Source organism: Empidonax traillii, unplaced genomic scaffold (assembly GCF_003031625.1).
Source record: "Empidonax traillii isolate 1590-97213 ecotype Southwest subspecies unplaced genomic scaffold, ASM303162v1 scaffold1246:size530596, whole genome shotgun sequence".
NCBI lineage: Eukaryota > Metazoa > Chordata > Aves > Passeriformes > Tyrannidae > Empidonax > Empidonax traillii.
This window is the reverse complement of record NW_020956439.1, coordinates 127,206-142,956: the sequence shown is the minus strand read 5'-3', so window position 1 is coordinate 142,956 and position 15,751 is coordinate 127,206. Positions and strand designations below refer to the sequence as shown.

Below are 15,751 nucleotides of genomic sequence, written 5' to 3'. Positions count from 1 at the left end.
CATCTCTACCTTTATGAACTTACATGTACCATAACTGACCATGCCTGTGTCCAAAAGGGTCATGCTACATGCCTCAGTAATATTTATAGGAACAACTGCTAAGAAAATATAGCTTTGAAAAATAGGTTTTTTTGTCCTTGCACGCCTTTAAGTAACAGTCTGCAAATTTCAGACTTTACGACCTACTAGAATACAACAGAAAAGCCAAAAGAGAAAATCAAGGGAAGGCAGGAAGAGTTACCTTCTGGTTAGCTATCACCACCCTCAATCATCCACAGCATGCTTAAAACCATGTCTGAAAATATAATCTAACAACACCCGTTGTAAACTCCAGTATCACTTTCTAATGAACACTTGGGAATAGTTATTTAAAATAGCCACCAAAAAATCCCTAATAACAGAGACTTTGGTGGAGAACCGCAACTCTTCTCACAAGTACACAATTCTTTGAATTTCTTTCCAGAGGGCACAAATAAATTAAAAGGTAATGTGCATAATTAGCTCTGTTGTACATACCACCCAAAATGCTCTATCTCCTTTTTAGTACCGCATTCATCCTTTACAGTCCTTATTGCGCCTCAAGTCTACAGCATCTTTTGTTAGAATAGCTATTTCTCTTAAACTTCCTCAATTTCATCTGTACATTTTTGTACACCATTAAAAAAATAAATATTTACAAAGTGACATACAAATAAATAAACTGAAGTAAAAGTATGCTTTCAGTTTCTCTATACAAAAAAAATAAAAGAGCAGGAAAAAATACGCATGTGACTTGGTCCCCTTTTACCTGAGGCTAAAAAAAGTGCACACTGGATAGGAAAAAGCAACCTGGCTTTTTGGTAGGCTTGCTAAATTCCAGCGTAGCACTGTACACACGCACACAAAATAGACTCAAAGGGCTGGGGACTTGTTTAGCGGGTCACTTTAACTCACTACAAAAATAGTAATTTAAATACATAATGGTCACTGTGTGCATAAGTATGTCAACCCCAAATGGCAATTTGATGTGAGAAAAGCAAAAACCACTGCCAGCTCTTCTCTGTTCTGGTGTTTGTCAGGGAAGATGAGATTATTTTTGCAAGTGCCAGGTGCTTTCCAGTATGGCAGATCACCCATATCAGATTCGCTTAATGCTGGTAAGCCTGGCACAATGGGCAAGCACGTGGGTGAAAAGAAGAAAATAGCAGCAATTGAGGAGGGGAAAAATGTCCCAGTTCTCATGGTTTTCTTTGCTCATTCCTTTAATGACTCTTTAAGCATGTGAGAGTTGAAGAATTGGTGTTTCATGAATCTTAGGCAACTTCTTTGTTAGCTTGTATGCTGTTCAGCTCCACCATGGAGCTCTTCTCTAAAGGGGACGTAGGGTTGGATGCTGCTCGCCCTTCAAAGCCCCTGGAGATGTCTTCAAAAGTCCTGCCCTTGGTCTCTGGCACTTTGAAGAATGTGAAGACAAAGAAGATGACCAGGAAAACGAGGAAGATGAGGAAGACATAGGAGCCACATAGTTTCTGCAGGGAGGACAAAAGCAGGAGGTTTTGATTTGAAAATCTAAATGCAAGGTCATTTGCTGCTGACAGGTCAAAATTTCAACACCTTTCTCCAACAATGCACTTCTTTTCATCAATGTTTTTTAAAATTAAATCAGGCTCCTGGGAGCTTCTGAAAGACTTTAATGCTCCTAGGGGTGACTAAAATCGAGGCTTTTAAAGGGAAAGCCTTGATGTGCTAAGTAAGATGGCTCTTTCAACTATTTGCAAACTTCAAGCAGCTGAGACACCAGAATATAAGGTGAGCAACAGCACTGCTAACCTTCAGTAACACCCATGGCACTGAGTCAGGGACCTCCAGATGATTCACCAGCCCTCTGCTTAAAGCAGAGACAGCTTCCAGGAGACGTCACAATCACGTGCTGGAGGTCTCCAAGGATGGAGATTCTACAGCCTTTCTGGACACCTATTCCAATGCTGCAGTGTTCTCACAGTGCTTTATAAACCAGGACTTACCTCTGCGTAAGGGAAGAGCATTCCCACCAAGAAATTGGAGGTCCAGTTGGAACACCCAGCCACTGCCATGGCTGCAGGCCGTGGGCCCTGGCTGAAGAGTTCTGCCACAATGAACCATGGGATAGGGCCAGGGCCAATCTCAAAAAGAGCCACAAAGCCAAAAGTGGCAACAATGCTGATGTATTTGATCCATTCCACGATGTCCTGCAAGGGAACAAAATACAATCAGCTGCAGTCTGAGGCAAGCATGACACAACACAATGCCAACTCCAGCGTCACAACTTTCTCAGTTGCACTGTGAACACTGCAGCAGTTTCCAGAGTTAGAAAACTTCACTCTCTATTGCACAGTCACGTATAGCCCCAGCTCTACCTGCCCTACAGGGCAGCACTGCAGATGTAACTCTTACAGGTACCCTGCTGGGGTCACCATGGATATGAACACTAATTACTCACCTTCAGAGCTAAAGCAACAGTCATAATAGCAGCACACACAGCCATGCCAGCCAAACCAGCTAAATGGAGGGTCCTGCGCCCTGCACGCTCTACCAGGAAGAGCTGGAAAAACGGCAGAAGAAAAATCCATTACTTTGGCACCAAAAGCACAACAGGCTCCCTTGCTCAGTGTGTCCACCACCTCTTTTTTCATCTGCCTGTAACCCTCAGTGACAGTGGTGATCTCAGTTCAGGTCACCAGGCTACTCCGTCCACAGCACAAGTTTTTCCACTCTGGTTCTTGCTACTGCTTTCTCTCATCGCTTTTCCCCCATCCACTCCTTTTTTACCTTCCTTTTCATCTAAGAAAACAATACCTCTTTCTGCCCACCTCTCCTTCCACAAATGCCTGTGATTAATTCTTTTCTTCGCTCCTACATTGCCCAGCTCAGTGCTTTGCCACAGCCACTGGCTACTTGTCTTTAGTCACATCTCCCAGAGAGGCCCAGGCCTCGTTCCACTCACCGACACAACAGTGAAGACCGTGTTCACCACGCCAGCTCCAATGGTGGCATACACAGGCTGTTTGATACCAGCTCTTTCAAAAATCCCAGTAGAATAATAGAATACCTGGGAAGAGAAGCAAAAGTTGGACAGTCATGATCCCATGTTTGAGAGCATGCCCCTCATTCTCTGCCTATTTGGCTTGAACACCCCCAACGAGGAGTTTCTAAGCACCACTCCACAGTTCCCATCATGGTTCATTCACTTGGTGCAAGGCTGCAATGTCTTGCCACAGTGTGTGTGGGAAAAGTGAAAACTAACACAATATTCACCTTCCATCTCAGCCATCTTTGCCATATCACACAACAGTAACCTCCAGTCAAGGCACAAAGAGGTTTTTGGAGGTTCAGTTCTCTCTGCATCAGTGGCAAGTGCAAGTTTAGCTAGAGATAAAGGAGGCCCAGCAGATGGGACAGGAAGGTAACTCACAGCATTGATGCCTGAGAGCTGCTGGGAAAGCTGCAGCATGATGGCAATGATAATGGCTTGACGGTAGTTTGGAGAACGGAAGAGCTCTGGCACAGTGGCTTTCTTTTCTTGGGACATTTTAGCACTTTCTTCTTTCATCTCCTGAATGTCTTGAGACACATCTTGTGTACCACGGAGCTTCTGGAGAACTGGAGGGAGAAATCAAAAAATGTCAGGCATAACACACAGACCTACCAGCCGTGGGTGCGGGTGTGTATCCTGCCCTGCTGTTTCAGGGAGGGCACAGGAGGAAGAGTGGAACACCTGCCAGTTGGTGTTTGGGCCTGTTACACAGAAAAGATCAAGCCTCTACATGCAGCCTTGCTCATCTTTTCAACCCAGGTCAAGGTGTTGTGATCAATACAGAAATGGGGCACAGGCCCTACTCATGCTGATTGATCTCTAAGCTAATATTTGATCCCAAATTCTGTTCATGCTCTTGCCAGAGCTGATCCCAGACCTCCAAGCTCCTTGTTAAATGTCATCCTATTTCCTGCCTTTCAAGAAGAGATGGTAGAGTGGTAGGTGCCACTCCTCAAGTCTTAATCCCACCTGGAGCCTCTGTTGGGATGCCAGTTTTCTCATGCTTTCTGGCACTGGTGCAATCTAAAGGATGGGAGGATAGGCCAGGCCTGATGCCCTCCGGGAGTCACACCCTAATCCACCACAGGCTCCAGAGTCAGTCCTGGCCTCCCACTCAAACTCAGTGTAGGCTGGGAGCCAGAACACTGCCCTGCCCCTTCGAGATGAGTTCTTACCTGCTTGCGCTTTCTCTTCTTCCATCTTGTTGATCAGCAGGAAACGGGGGCTCTCAGGGCAGAACAGAAGACCCACGCACTGCAGGATTGCTGGGAGGACTGTGAACCCCAGAAGCAGTGGCCAAAGTGCTTCAGTCCCCATGATTCCCTCCAGGCCAAAGATCTACACCAAGAATTAAAGAGAAAAAAGGGTGATTTAAACTCTTCCGTTCCTCACTCCCACTCCAGTATTACAGGACCACATACTGCACCTGATGGCAAGTACAACTATCCTCACCCTCCCTCAGCCCTCCCTTTCCTCCCCCACGGGCATGAGCAGATTGTGCCAAGCCTACCTGAGCCACCAGGATGCCCACAACAATGCCCAGCTGGTTGAGGGTGCCAAAGGCTCCACGGACGCTGGTGGGTGAGACCTCGCTGATGTACATGGGCACAAAGCCGGTGCAGAGACCACAGAAGACGCCAATAATGAAGCGGCCAATAATCAGCATCTCCACTGCCTTTGCCACCTTAGAGAAGGCCATGAGAAGGCCACCAGCAAAGGCCAAGACATTCACCAGTAGCATGGAGTTCTTCCTGTCCAGGTAAAGATGTTGAGACTGAGCTTAAACTGCCAACAGGAAAATCACTGGAAGAGGGATAAACCTGACCATGATCTCCCATCTCAGGGGTGGGAACAGAATAATACCCATTCAACTCCTGCCTTGGCCCGAAACCCTTCCTTTCTTTTTGCAGCCCACACATTCTTGTTTCCTCCCAAGACATCTCCTCCTCCCTTCCGCTCACCTCTGCCCTCTTCCTCACAAAACTCCACTGCAGAAGGGAAAAATACTGTAACAGATTGTATCCCTCTTTCCAACTTACCTGCCAAATCTGTTGACAAACAGGCTGACTGAGAAGGAGCCGATCATACCTCCTACTGAGAAGATGGCCACAGAAAGGGACCACAGGGAGGTGAGGAGCTCTTGGGAGACAGCCCTCCCACTCCTATCTGACAGGGTTTTGTTGAAGAACGTCCGGATGATCTGCAAGAGATCAGGTGGAGATAGAGTTACAATCCAGAGGGAGGCATTTTGCACTGGGGAGAGGGGCTGCCATGAAAATAACAGACCACCCCACTCAAAAAAAAAAAAAAGTCAGCAGGCAGCAGTAAGTCACACAAGGGGAAGATGACAGGCAGAAAAAGGAAGTAGCAGTATAATGAGGGAGAGATTGCTTCACTGAATTGGGGGGTGGGGGTGGGCTACACACAAGACAGCAGTGTTTATTAGGGAAAACAGGCTTATCTTCTGAGTATTTTGGATTAGGTGAGTCACTGGTGGTTCTTGGGAGGGGTGTGAGACAGTTGGGAGTAAAAGGAAAAAAAAGAAAACATGAACAGAGAATGGAAGGGGGCATTTCTGACAATACCAAAACACTGGTAGCAGGCAGAGGCTTTCTGGTATGGACATTGTTAAAAGAGACACAAGGCTTCACTGAAGTAAGGCTAAAAAGTAGCATTATGTAGAACAACCCAACAGGGCCATGATGCTGATTTCCAAGGCATCCTCCTAGATAGATAATGAGGGAAATTCTGCATGGGCTAGGGGGGGACAGAGTGTCTGCCCCCAGCAGATGGCAGCAGGACATTAGCTAGGGAAGACTGACCCCCATCCCCCACCCCGCCAGTGATGTGACATCTCTTCCCGGAGACAGCATGGATGTGGTATTGGTGACTCAGTTCTTGAGAGAGGAACCATCTTAAAGTTACATGAAAACCACATCTCTTATTTTCTTCATCTCTTCTTAGGCTACAGTCATGAGATGATCTGGTCAGAGTGCCCAAGTCACAACTCTTTTGCAAGCACTGAATCTATACTTAACAGAAGGAATGGATAAAAAAGTAAAATGAAGAAACCCGAAATAAACTAAATGAGAGCAACTGTAATCCTTACCAACCTTCCACTGTTTTCTGCACACTGCTCACTACATTCCTTCTGCCATGGTTGGTTTATTCTGACTCAAAACTAAAGTTGCTCACATTCCTCCACATACCACATATGGCAGATGGAGCCTTCCTGCCCCCCTTTGCTCCTAATTAAGAGAATTAATCTCTCTGTGTGCTCTTTTTCCTCCCTAAAAGTTTGCCCTTCCTGTCCATTTTTTGTATTTGAAAGGGAACTTTAAATTGTTAATGACTTTATAAACCAGAACCAAATTATTAGCTCGGATGACAGCTCCTCTCCTTTGTACACCTCTGTTTTCCCATCAGCCTCTCACTCATACCGCCTCCCCAGCCCATTCTTCCTCTCACCTTCTCAGGTGCATTGATGACACCAGTGTTGTACCCAAACTGGAGGGAGCCAATGGCAGCAATGCAAACAGCATAGATAAGGGGTGCTGTGATTTTCTGTGGAAAGAGAGAGGAAACACTTATTTAGTTAATTTGGCTTTCTAAACAACTTGAGTTTCTCTTCAGCATAAACAGCAGCTTCACCTCCTAGGTGCCATATGCAAGTGCACCAAGGGCCAGGAATGGCCTTTCATCCAGCAAGGGTAGGTACCTACCAGCAGCATCCCCTGGATCCCCCTCCCTGGAAAGGGAAATGCAACTGTACAGAAGGAAGAAGTTCTGTAACTACAAGTGGGAGGCCTTGTCAGGGCCTCCCCCTTATTATCTCCTGACCTTCAACAACTATTCTCAGCTCATTAGTAATGAATACACTGGCTGCATTAGTAGCTGTTATTTTGGGTTGATCTGCTTTACAGAAGCTTTTGCTGATCTCTGGCGTGCCATGAAAGAAGGGTCTAACTTCTCTGTGCCAGCTGACAAGTTCCCATAAACTGAGTCTCAGATCTGCCCATGAGCTACACTGGCAGTCACTCATAACAGTTACAACATGCACTCTTCAGCAACAGGCTTGTTTTTCCCAGGCTAGAGCTTCCCAACCCTGCCCCAGGGCACCTGGCACAGCAGCCTCCCTCAGAGATGGCAGCAGTTACTGCCAACCTTCCCGCTTATTTTTCTTGAAGCTGTGGCAATAGTTGATATTTTAGATGAAGCACACTCCCTGGAATTTCAGTATATGTGAATCTCTGTTAAAAGAAAAAATGCTGAGCCCTCAGAGCCATGGAGAAAGCTTGAAGGTCCAATCCTCAGAAGTCCCACATATTGAGAAATGTGTCAGTGAAAAGCATCTGACATTTTATTCGTTTTTGAAGCTTGTGGCATTTAAGCCAGCTCCAAGTGAGGGAGGTGTGGGGGAGCAGGTGACTCAGGAGTTGGCGCTTAGGCCGCCAGTGCTTGAGTTGGCACAATTTGGAAAGATCGTGTTTCTGTCTCGGGAGGCATTGGAAGCTTTTCCAAAAATAATAACAGTCCCTTTTCCAAGACTTTCCAATTATTGTCCTTACACTGGAAGGGTAGAGATAAGTACTTGGTGGGGCCTACTATCGCAGCTCTTTCAGACTCTCTAGGCTCAGCTCCAGTAAGGGCTCATAAAACTGCCCATTTTCTGACAAGAGCTTTCTGCCAGTGCTCATATCACCTTCACCAATCTTTCAAGCCAAGCATGCATGTGCTTCTGGCCTGTACAGCCCTAAGAACCTACAGAACCTACCAGTTCGGCCCCAGTAAACAGAAACTGAGGAAATTGCTCTCAGGCATGGTTTCCCCCACGTACATCATGTAAATATCTCAAGGCTGAGTTCTCTTCCTGTCGAGGTCAGTAATGGAGACAGAGGGGACAAGGCATAGATGTTCACCGAGGTAGCATTCACACTTGAACACACCTAGGCAGTCTAGGCATTCTCCACGGCACCCTGTGACTTCTCCCCTCATCTCTGTCTTGAGAAAATTTGGCACAGAACCACAAGGACACAGCTCTTTCAAAGCATCTGGATGATGCTGTAAAAGGGCATTACAATATTTAAGCACTTCTAAGACCCCAGGCTAGGCCATCTCTAATCAGAAGGTATAGTTAAGCTGCGAACAAAAAAACCCAGCTCTGCACATCTTCAACGCAAGAGCACCTTTCCCCCAGGACTCTGCTTTGTCATGGCTTGCAGTGACCACAGCTGGCCCTTTTCTTCCGGTACCTGCTTTGTGGGTACCCCTCACCTACATGGCACATACATAAGCTATAAGTCGTTCTGCCCTCCTTCACACTTCCTTCTCCTGGCTGGTGCCTGCTATTTGTCTCCTACCCAGCCTCCTACCACCCAGCCATCACGTGGCATGACCCATACCCTCCAGTGAGCCAGGCCGTGATCTACTGTATGGATCATTTGTTACTGTTGCAAGTCCCTCACTCCCCAAAAGGCAAACAGGGAGCTCAGAAATAGTACAGCTCCACCCACTCTATCTAAAGGCTCAAGGCTGAGGTCTGCACACCAGCAAGGAATTCAAACCACCACCCCTCCCTCCGACCACAGGCATCAGCAGCATCTGCTGTCCAGGAGATGCTCCTCACCAAGTCCCCTCCTTCACTGAGTGGAACTCCAGAGCTGTGCAACTTGTTGAGCCCGGCGGGAGCGGCCTCTCCGAGCTCCTCTGAGCGACCTTGACCGGGCGCTCCCCTTTCCTCTGCCCCATCCTCTCGCACTGCCCCCATCTCCCATCAATATGGCGATGCAAGGCCTCGTCCTTCCCCGATCCTGATGTTCCCGACTAACTATAATCCCCTGGCATCCTGCACCGGGTTCCGCTGGGTATTTGCTGTCTCCCTTGGTACATTCAAACACACGCAGTCATGAGCTCACGCCACTGCTGCACACCTCACTCGCAGCTGCAGATGAACTACGATATCGACAAATGTCCCCTGCTCTCCATAGGAGAAAGAGGTGAAGGATACACTTTGCCGCCTTCTTGAAATTTAAAAATGTCTTTATATATCATGCCACCACCAAACAAAACGCCTTTAATAGCAACCCCCCCTACCAGCATCCTAAACGCTGGGACAAACCGAGTGCGGCACCGCCAGCAAAACAAACCTCGTGATCAATCCCTTAAACACGGACAGCATCATGTGCATCATCAGGCCACGCGCACGAAACGAAATCGATTTTGCGACCTACAACAACCCGTTCCAAACTGCGCGCGCCTCCCCCCCCGCCCCGTCTCCCCTCCCGCAGATGGGGACTTATCCCGAGCCACCCTCCGAAGGGGCCAAGCAGCGGCCCTGACGGCATCACCGCTGCATCCATCTTCGCTGCGACCAACAGATACCCGGCGGCGGCCGCCGGGCCGGCAACCAACCCCGCCCGCCCGCCCGCCCTCCGGTCGCGACAGCATCCCCGCTCCCCGGCCCTCCGCCGAAGCGCCCGGGGACCCGAGCGGCGAGGGGAAAGAGGACGAGAAGGAACCCGCGCTCCTCATCCCACCTTTTTGTCATCCATGGTCGGCGGCTCCCGGGCGAACGTCTGCGGGCGAACGGCCGCCCGTCCCCACCTAACGGAACCCGCGAGGAGGCGGCTCCGCGCCCGCCCACGCTCGAGAATGGAGCGTGCCCGCCCCGCACGGATTTATGGGCTCCCCACGGGAGCCTGGGAGGGAGGGGCGGGGAGGGGCTGCCCGGCATCCTGTCATTTCTGTTTGCGACAGAGGAAAAAAAAAAAAAAAAAAAAAATCACGAAACACCCCTCCGAGCTCGCACCACTCTCTGACGAGAACCTGCGTGCCGGGCGGCCGGGCGGTCATGGAGCGGGGCGGGCGGTGGCACCGGGCGGAGCGTGCCGGGCGGCGGGGGGGCCATGGAGCGCTCCGGCTCCGCTCCCCGCTCCGCAGGGAGCAGGCACGGGGGGGCACGGGGACAAGGACCCGCCACACCTTGGATGCCGCGCGCAGACGTTGGCTAATTGGTACAATACCGCTGGTTTGCGCCGAAAGCAGCTGCGTGGCACAAAGCGACATCGTTATTTATTATTTATTGTATTTTAAAATAACTATATTTATTACTCAGACCTATTAGCCCAAGCAGCAAGGCCGGCAGTGACGGTGCAGAGAAGCAGACACACAAACATCACGGGCAGAAGCCTCAAGTCTAACGCTGCGCTCTGTGGATGCTCGTCCCTCCTCCCAAAGCCGTGGATGAGGCACAGTTCTGGAAAGCTGGGTTTGGGGGACTTTTTTTGGTTGGTTTTGTTGCTTGCATGTTTTTATTTTTAAAAACATATTTTTCCTATGAAAGACGGGGGCAAAGCTGAAGCTGCATTTAGCCTGAGACTTGCACCCTTCCTTACAAGGGCATGTAGTGACAGGAAAAGGAGGAATGGCTTCAAAATGACAGAGGGCAGGTTTAGAAACCCTTTAGTGTGAGAGTGGTGAGGCACTGGCACAGATTGCACAGAGAATTGTGGATGCCCCTTCTCTGGAAGTGTTCTAGGCCAGATTGGATGGGATTTTGAACAACCTGGTGTAGTGGAAGGTGTCCCTGCCCATGGCAAGGAGATTGGAACTAGATGATTTTTAAGGTCCTTGTAACCGAACTGTCCTATGATTACATCAAAGCAGGCTACTGTGCTCCATGGTAATTTACTGTCCATCCTTCAGGTCAAACAATTACCAAACTCTTCTAGGAGAATAATGAAGAGCAGTGCTTTAAATCTCAGGCAAAACTGCTGTCAAAAAATAAAAGTCTTCCCTGAATTAAGAACCTGTCAAGAACTTAGACTTCAGAAAATGGCAACAGCTGAGAGCTGGGGATAAGGGCAAAGACGGGGAGAAAGCTGACATCCCGGTTTTTTCCATTTTTAGGAAAAACACCTTGAGACCAGACACCGCTTTTGTCATAAGATTCTGGGGAACTGGAAAAATCACATTTTAAATTCGCTTCTGCTGTTTGTTTGGCGTGGTCACCTGGCCACACATAACTGGAAGTTAACAGGTCAAAGCTTTCCCCCACTCATCATCACAAAGACCCTTTTGTTTTATGGCATTTATAAGGGTGTGTGAGGTTGATAAACACTCATGCGATATTTATGTGATAAGTATTTGTGTGTTGTTAAAATATTATTCCCAGCAGAAAAAGCTGTGTAGAAGGGCACAGGATGCCTGCACAGTCCTCTTTCTTAGGCTATATGACAAAAGCTCCTCTTCACACCCACAAAAGAGCACTGAGAGACAATAGCAGAAGAGGGCCCCAGCTAAGACCCTGCCCCAGCTACTCCCAGGCCCATCAGAACAGCCATTAGCACATCAAAGACCCAATTTTCACACACCCGGAGGAAAACAGGGACACAATGCCAGGTGACAACCCAGATTAAGGACTCAGAGGAAGGGACACCCTGGCTGGGCCAGGTGCCATCCCAGGAGAGCCATCAGCCCTGTTGTTCAGGTGTGAAACCCATCATAAAGCCAAAGCTGGAGCACCTTTTAGGCTGAGGAAGAGGCGGTGCTGCATGCAGGGTCACCGGACACCTTACAGGATGCAGGGGAAGAGAATTTGGGGATTGCACAGGACTTATTACTATGGGACGTTTAAGGGAGGAAACAAAGAGCAGAGAAGGAGAGACGAAGGGAAAAAACGGACAGTTGCATGTAAACTCTTAGCTGGCCAGCACAAGTGTCCAGCCTTGTCCTGCACTTGATTAGCATAGTTTGCTCAATCCCGTTAATTTCTATTTCTAACTCTTTTCCTTGATGAGGTGCTCTCTCTTTGGGGATGGGGTGTTGTGTACGGAGGTCTGAGTGCCAGGTCACAGGGGCCCATGTGCCCAGGGTGCAGAAAGTACGGCTGTACAGACGAGGGTATCAGCACAAATAAAGATCCAACTAGATAGCTGGCAACCAGGTGAAGTGGCTGGGAGCTGGGGTGCCTGTAAGGGAAGAGCTGAGCTGCCTATTGGAGAGACTGGGACAGTCCCAGCCAGCTGCCAGAGAGACTCTGGAATGTGGGGATTTATAGGGGTGAGAACCGCTGGTGTCTGCTTGTCTCTAAGGGCAAGGCCATGGCAGGTTAGCTACTAGAGGGACCAGGATTGTCTTGGCCAGCCATGCACACACCTGAGTGCGTGTGTCTGTGTGTGTGCATCACTAGTAGGAGTGGGGCTGCAGCCTTGTGCCAGCATCAGGGAGACTGGTATCTGGGGTCAGACTCTCTGAGCCCAGCTCCTGGATGGATCCATTTTATCATATTTGCATATGTACATATATATATATATATATATATATATGTATGTATGTATATTTCCCACTCCTGGACCTCCATCCTGCTTGTTCTGTGAGGCCATTGGTGCTGCTTGTGTTTGTGTAAATGCATTGTGCATCTGTGTAGATCCATGTGGCAGCCATGTATATACATGTACATATGTGGGGCATGCGTGTGTTTTTATGCATGTGCCTACAGGGAGTAATACATGGTCAGCCTTGCTACTGGTTGCACCTGGGAGCAAGGAGCTGTGTCCAGCCTAATTCCCTACCCCTCTTTTTTTGACTAATCTTGGCTCACACTTGTTTTTCCTTTTCCTAGCTTGTTTTCCATTTGTTTGCAAGCACAGCAAACTCCACCTTGAATCTGATCACCCAGCTGTCTCAAACTCTGGCATTAGCTCAGGAAACATTAATTTACTGGTTAATGTGAATAGTTGCCATATTTGTGGAGGCTCTAAGCATATCCAAATTTCAGAAGTAATTTTTGGACTGCATTCTTCTGAAATGTCCTCGTTCCTTGTTTATTCTAAACCCACATGAAGCTGTTGCTAATGCTAAGCAACCCAAACTTCAAGACTAGATTAAATACATACCAATTTAGAAGCAATAGGAGTTCAGCTGAAAATTAAATCTCTAACACATAATGCAAAACGTAGTGGGTTGTACTGCTTTATTTTACAAGTGCTGGCAAAGTAAACAGTAGTAAAAAAGAGACACAAGCTCAAAATGCATCACGGCAACCCAAATTTTCCTAAGGAATGTGGGAAAAACACCCATTTCAGTGAGTTTTGCCCCATCTGCTGATGCTTAAATGTTCACATTTGAAGTTTGCATCACAGGCTGTTCCTCCCAAATACCAGTTTTGTTTCTGTCCTAGGACACACACCTACCTCCCACATCACAGATCAGTTCCAGGGGAAGTACCTTAACAGCTCCTTAGCAGGGCTATCTGATACTAATCACCAGACCTTTTCTGAATATAATACTCGTATATTATGCAAAATGCATTGACTGGCTAGGATGGAGGCCCACTGCATGTGGACAACCAGACATAAGATTGCCAAGGGAAGGGCCAGGCAGAACCGGTCCCAGGTAGAACTTGATGCTGGCTGCCTCACATTAAACAACAGTATCCTAACCACAGAGCTATGGGGATTGGGAAAGGCTTGCCTTCTGCTTAACAAGCTTTTTTCTTTTTAGCTTTGAGAACACTTGCATGTCTAAACTAGTGCATGCCAAGTAACGTTTCATTTTCAGGGAGCTTACATTTTCTGAGGAAAGCTGGTTTAGTCAGAGAATCCCTATCTGACATTAAGCAAGAGCCCCAACAATGGGCAAGCCTGTTCTTATTTTAATTTATCTCAGGCACTGGAGCTGGCAAGTCACAGAATCACCTTGCTGTGGCTTTTTGAGAACGTCAGTGGAGGTCCAGCAGCTACAGTTCTCTGGCAAACACGTTTCATATATACAAGGCCTTGGCTCAAGGCACAGATGAGAAAGCACCAAAAATTGGGTGACAAAAAAAGCCCAAATTAACATTTTTGATCCTGGCCATGCCTCCACAACCTAATGGGAACAGAGACTGATCAACAGGGATTAATCACCCACAGGGGCATCACTGTGCTGTCCAAGCTCCTGGCAAGCTATATTTCACTTTGCCCTACCTGCTTTGTCAAATCTGCCCAACTCGCTGCCCCATATGATGAAGCTCTTTCTAGTCTCTCTCTTTTGCCTCCAAATTTAGCGAACCCTTTCTCATGTTTCTTCTTATTTTGCCTGGAGAGCAAATTCTTCAGAGATAAGGGGAGCAGGAACAAGGAGGATTATTATGCAGTGTTTGCCTTGAGAGCTGATTTTGTGCTTTTCTGTTTGTTGTGTTTATAACAAAAGAGCATTCAGAACAAAAGAGAGAGAATGAGAGCCAGCATGGGCCAGATGCTTCCCCCTCAAGCCATGAGTAACTTTTATTGTTGAGAGGAGGTTAGAAGGGGGGGTGGGGGGGAAGGAGGAAAGATAAAAGAGAGAAACAAGAAGATGGGTGGGATGTAGGTTGGCCCGTACACAACAGGAGGTTAAGAGAGTGAGAAAGGAACCAATGGAGAGATAGAAGGCAAAAACAAAAAGACATAATGAGGTAAAGAAATAAAGCACTAAAGTAGATTAAAAGGGCGAGGTAGAGGAATAAAAGAGGAAAGGAAGGAAAGGCAGCAGCAAAATGCCAGAGGAAAAAGTATAATCTGTGAACTAGACAGAAAATATGAACAGAGAGAGAGAGGTGCAGGAGGAAGCTACAGAATTACTCAAATAAAAAAGCACAGACATAGCACTGGAGAGATCATAGCATTAAGCCGAAGCCAGCTTTAATTTCTGCCCTCTACCACGGTGCAGTGGTAGGTTAGAGCTGATGTCTGAAAACTTTGCTAATAAACCTAGTCAGTTAATCAAATCACTGAAGTAAAAAGTTTTTAATACTTTAACAGTCGCTTGAAAAGAGGAAGTAACCATTGTAAAAAAAAAAAATCTATGGAAAGCAACATTTAATACTTTAATATAGATTCACAAAGAGGAAGTAACTTTTATTAAAAGAATGAATAGTTCTGCAGAAACCTACATGCTGGAGAGTAAACCAGGAATAGTAGCATACCACTGAAAATTCTGTTTCCTCTCTCTACCTACCTTGATGCTACACAAGAGACTTGACAACCCCCAGAAAGCCATCTAAGATTGCCTAGTCCCACTTCCTATAACACTTCAGGCTTTGTCCTCTTCTTTTGCTCTGATTGGAAAAAGACTCTTGACCAGCATCTAGGCCATAAGCCTGCTTTTTTTTTTTTTTCTAATTGATGTTGCTTGTGAAACCAGGCTTTCTAGCAAAGAGGGGAGCCATATACTTGTGCATTTGCCTTTTTCTTGTGCTACTTATTTATTTTGTTTTATTCTAACATTAGTCCATACCTAAGAATAGCAAAAATTAAGTATGTACATGTGACTGACAGAGAAGGCTGTAAATGTGTTTTGTTCCATAAACAACTGACCTTCTTATGAGCTCTCTCAGTTTCTGCCTCCTTTTTGCTGAAATGTACGGGTGAACTACATCTGAAAGAGCCCCAAAACCCACGTCCCAGTCCTGGGCTGAGATGTTGTAGCAGCTGGGGCAGTGGAGAAAGCTGCAGACCTGTGATGGGAGTTCACGAGTGAGCTAGCAGGAGACTGCAGGGCAGGAGTGAGAGGCTTTGGCCAAAATATCTGCGGAAGGGGTTTTTTTAATATGTCGGCCACTGCATCTCACTGTGTTTTTCTCCACCCTGAGCAAGAAACTGAATTTGAAGGGCAATGTAAGAAAACAGCCTGGCTAACGAAGTTCAATTAAAACACATCAGCATAAGGAAAAAAAAA

General features: G+C 47.2%; 1 protein-coding gene across 1 annotated transcript; it reads right to left on the bottom strand.

Annotated features, from left to right (window-relative positions):
* Nucleotides 1-1,217: 1,217 nt before the first annotated feature.
* LOC114069361 (solute carrier family 2, facilitated glucose transporter member 3) lies at nucleotides 1,218-9,721 on the bottom strand. The gene is made up of 10 exons (XM_027906095.1): nucleotides 9,589-9,721; nucleotides 6,521-6,616; nucleotides 5,092-5,252; nucleotides 4,563-4,803; nucleotides 4,228-4,390; nucleotides 3,431-3,618; nucleotides 2,963-3,067; nucleotides 2,459-2,560; nucleotides 2,004-2,207; nucleotides 1,218-1,508 (listed from the first exon to the last, which is right to left on the bottom strand). The coding sequence occupies exons 1-10, from the start codon at nucleotides 9,601-9,603 to the stop codon at nucleotides 1,293-1,295; spliced, it is 1,491 nt and encodes a 496-aa protein (XP_027761896.1). The 5' UTR covers nucleotides 9,604-9,721; the 3' UTR covers nucleotides 1,218-1,292.
* Nucleotides 9,722-15,751: the final 6,030 nt, after the last annotated feature.

Excerpts from the sequence above, each read along its gene's own strand:
- LOC114069361 (XM_027906095.1), bottom strand. Across the intron at positions 4,391-4,562 it reads TGGGCATCCTGGTGGCTCAG|ATCTTTGGCCTGGAGGGAAT; the intron begins GTAGGCTTGGCA and ends TTCTTGGTGTAG. Across the intron at positions 2,208-2,458 it reads CTGTTGCTTTAGCTCTGAAG|GACATCGTGGAATGGATCAA; the intron begins GTGAGTAATTAG and ends GTTCCCTTGCAG.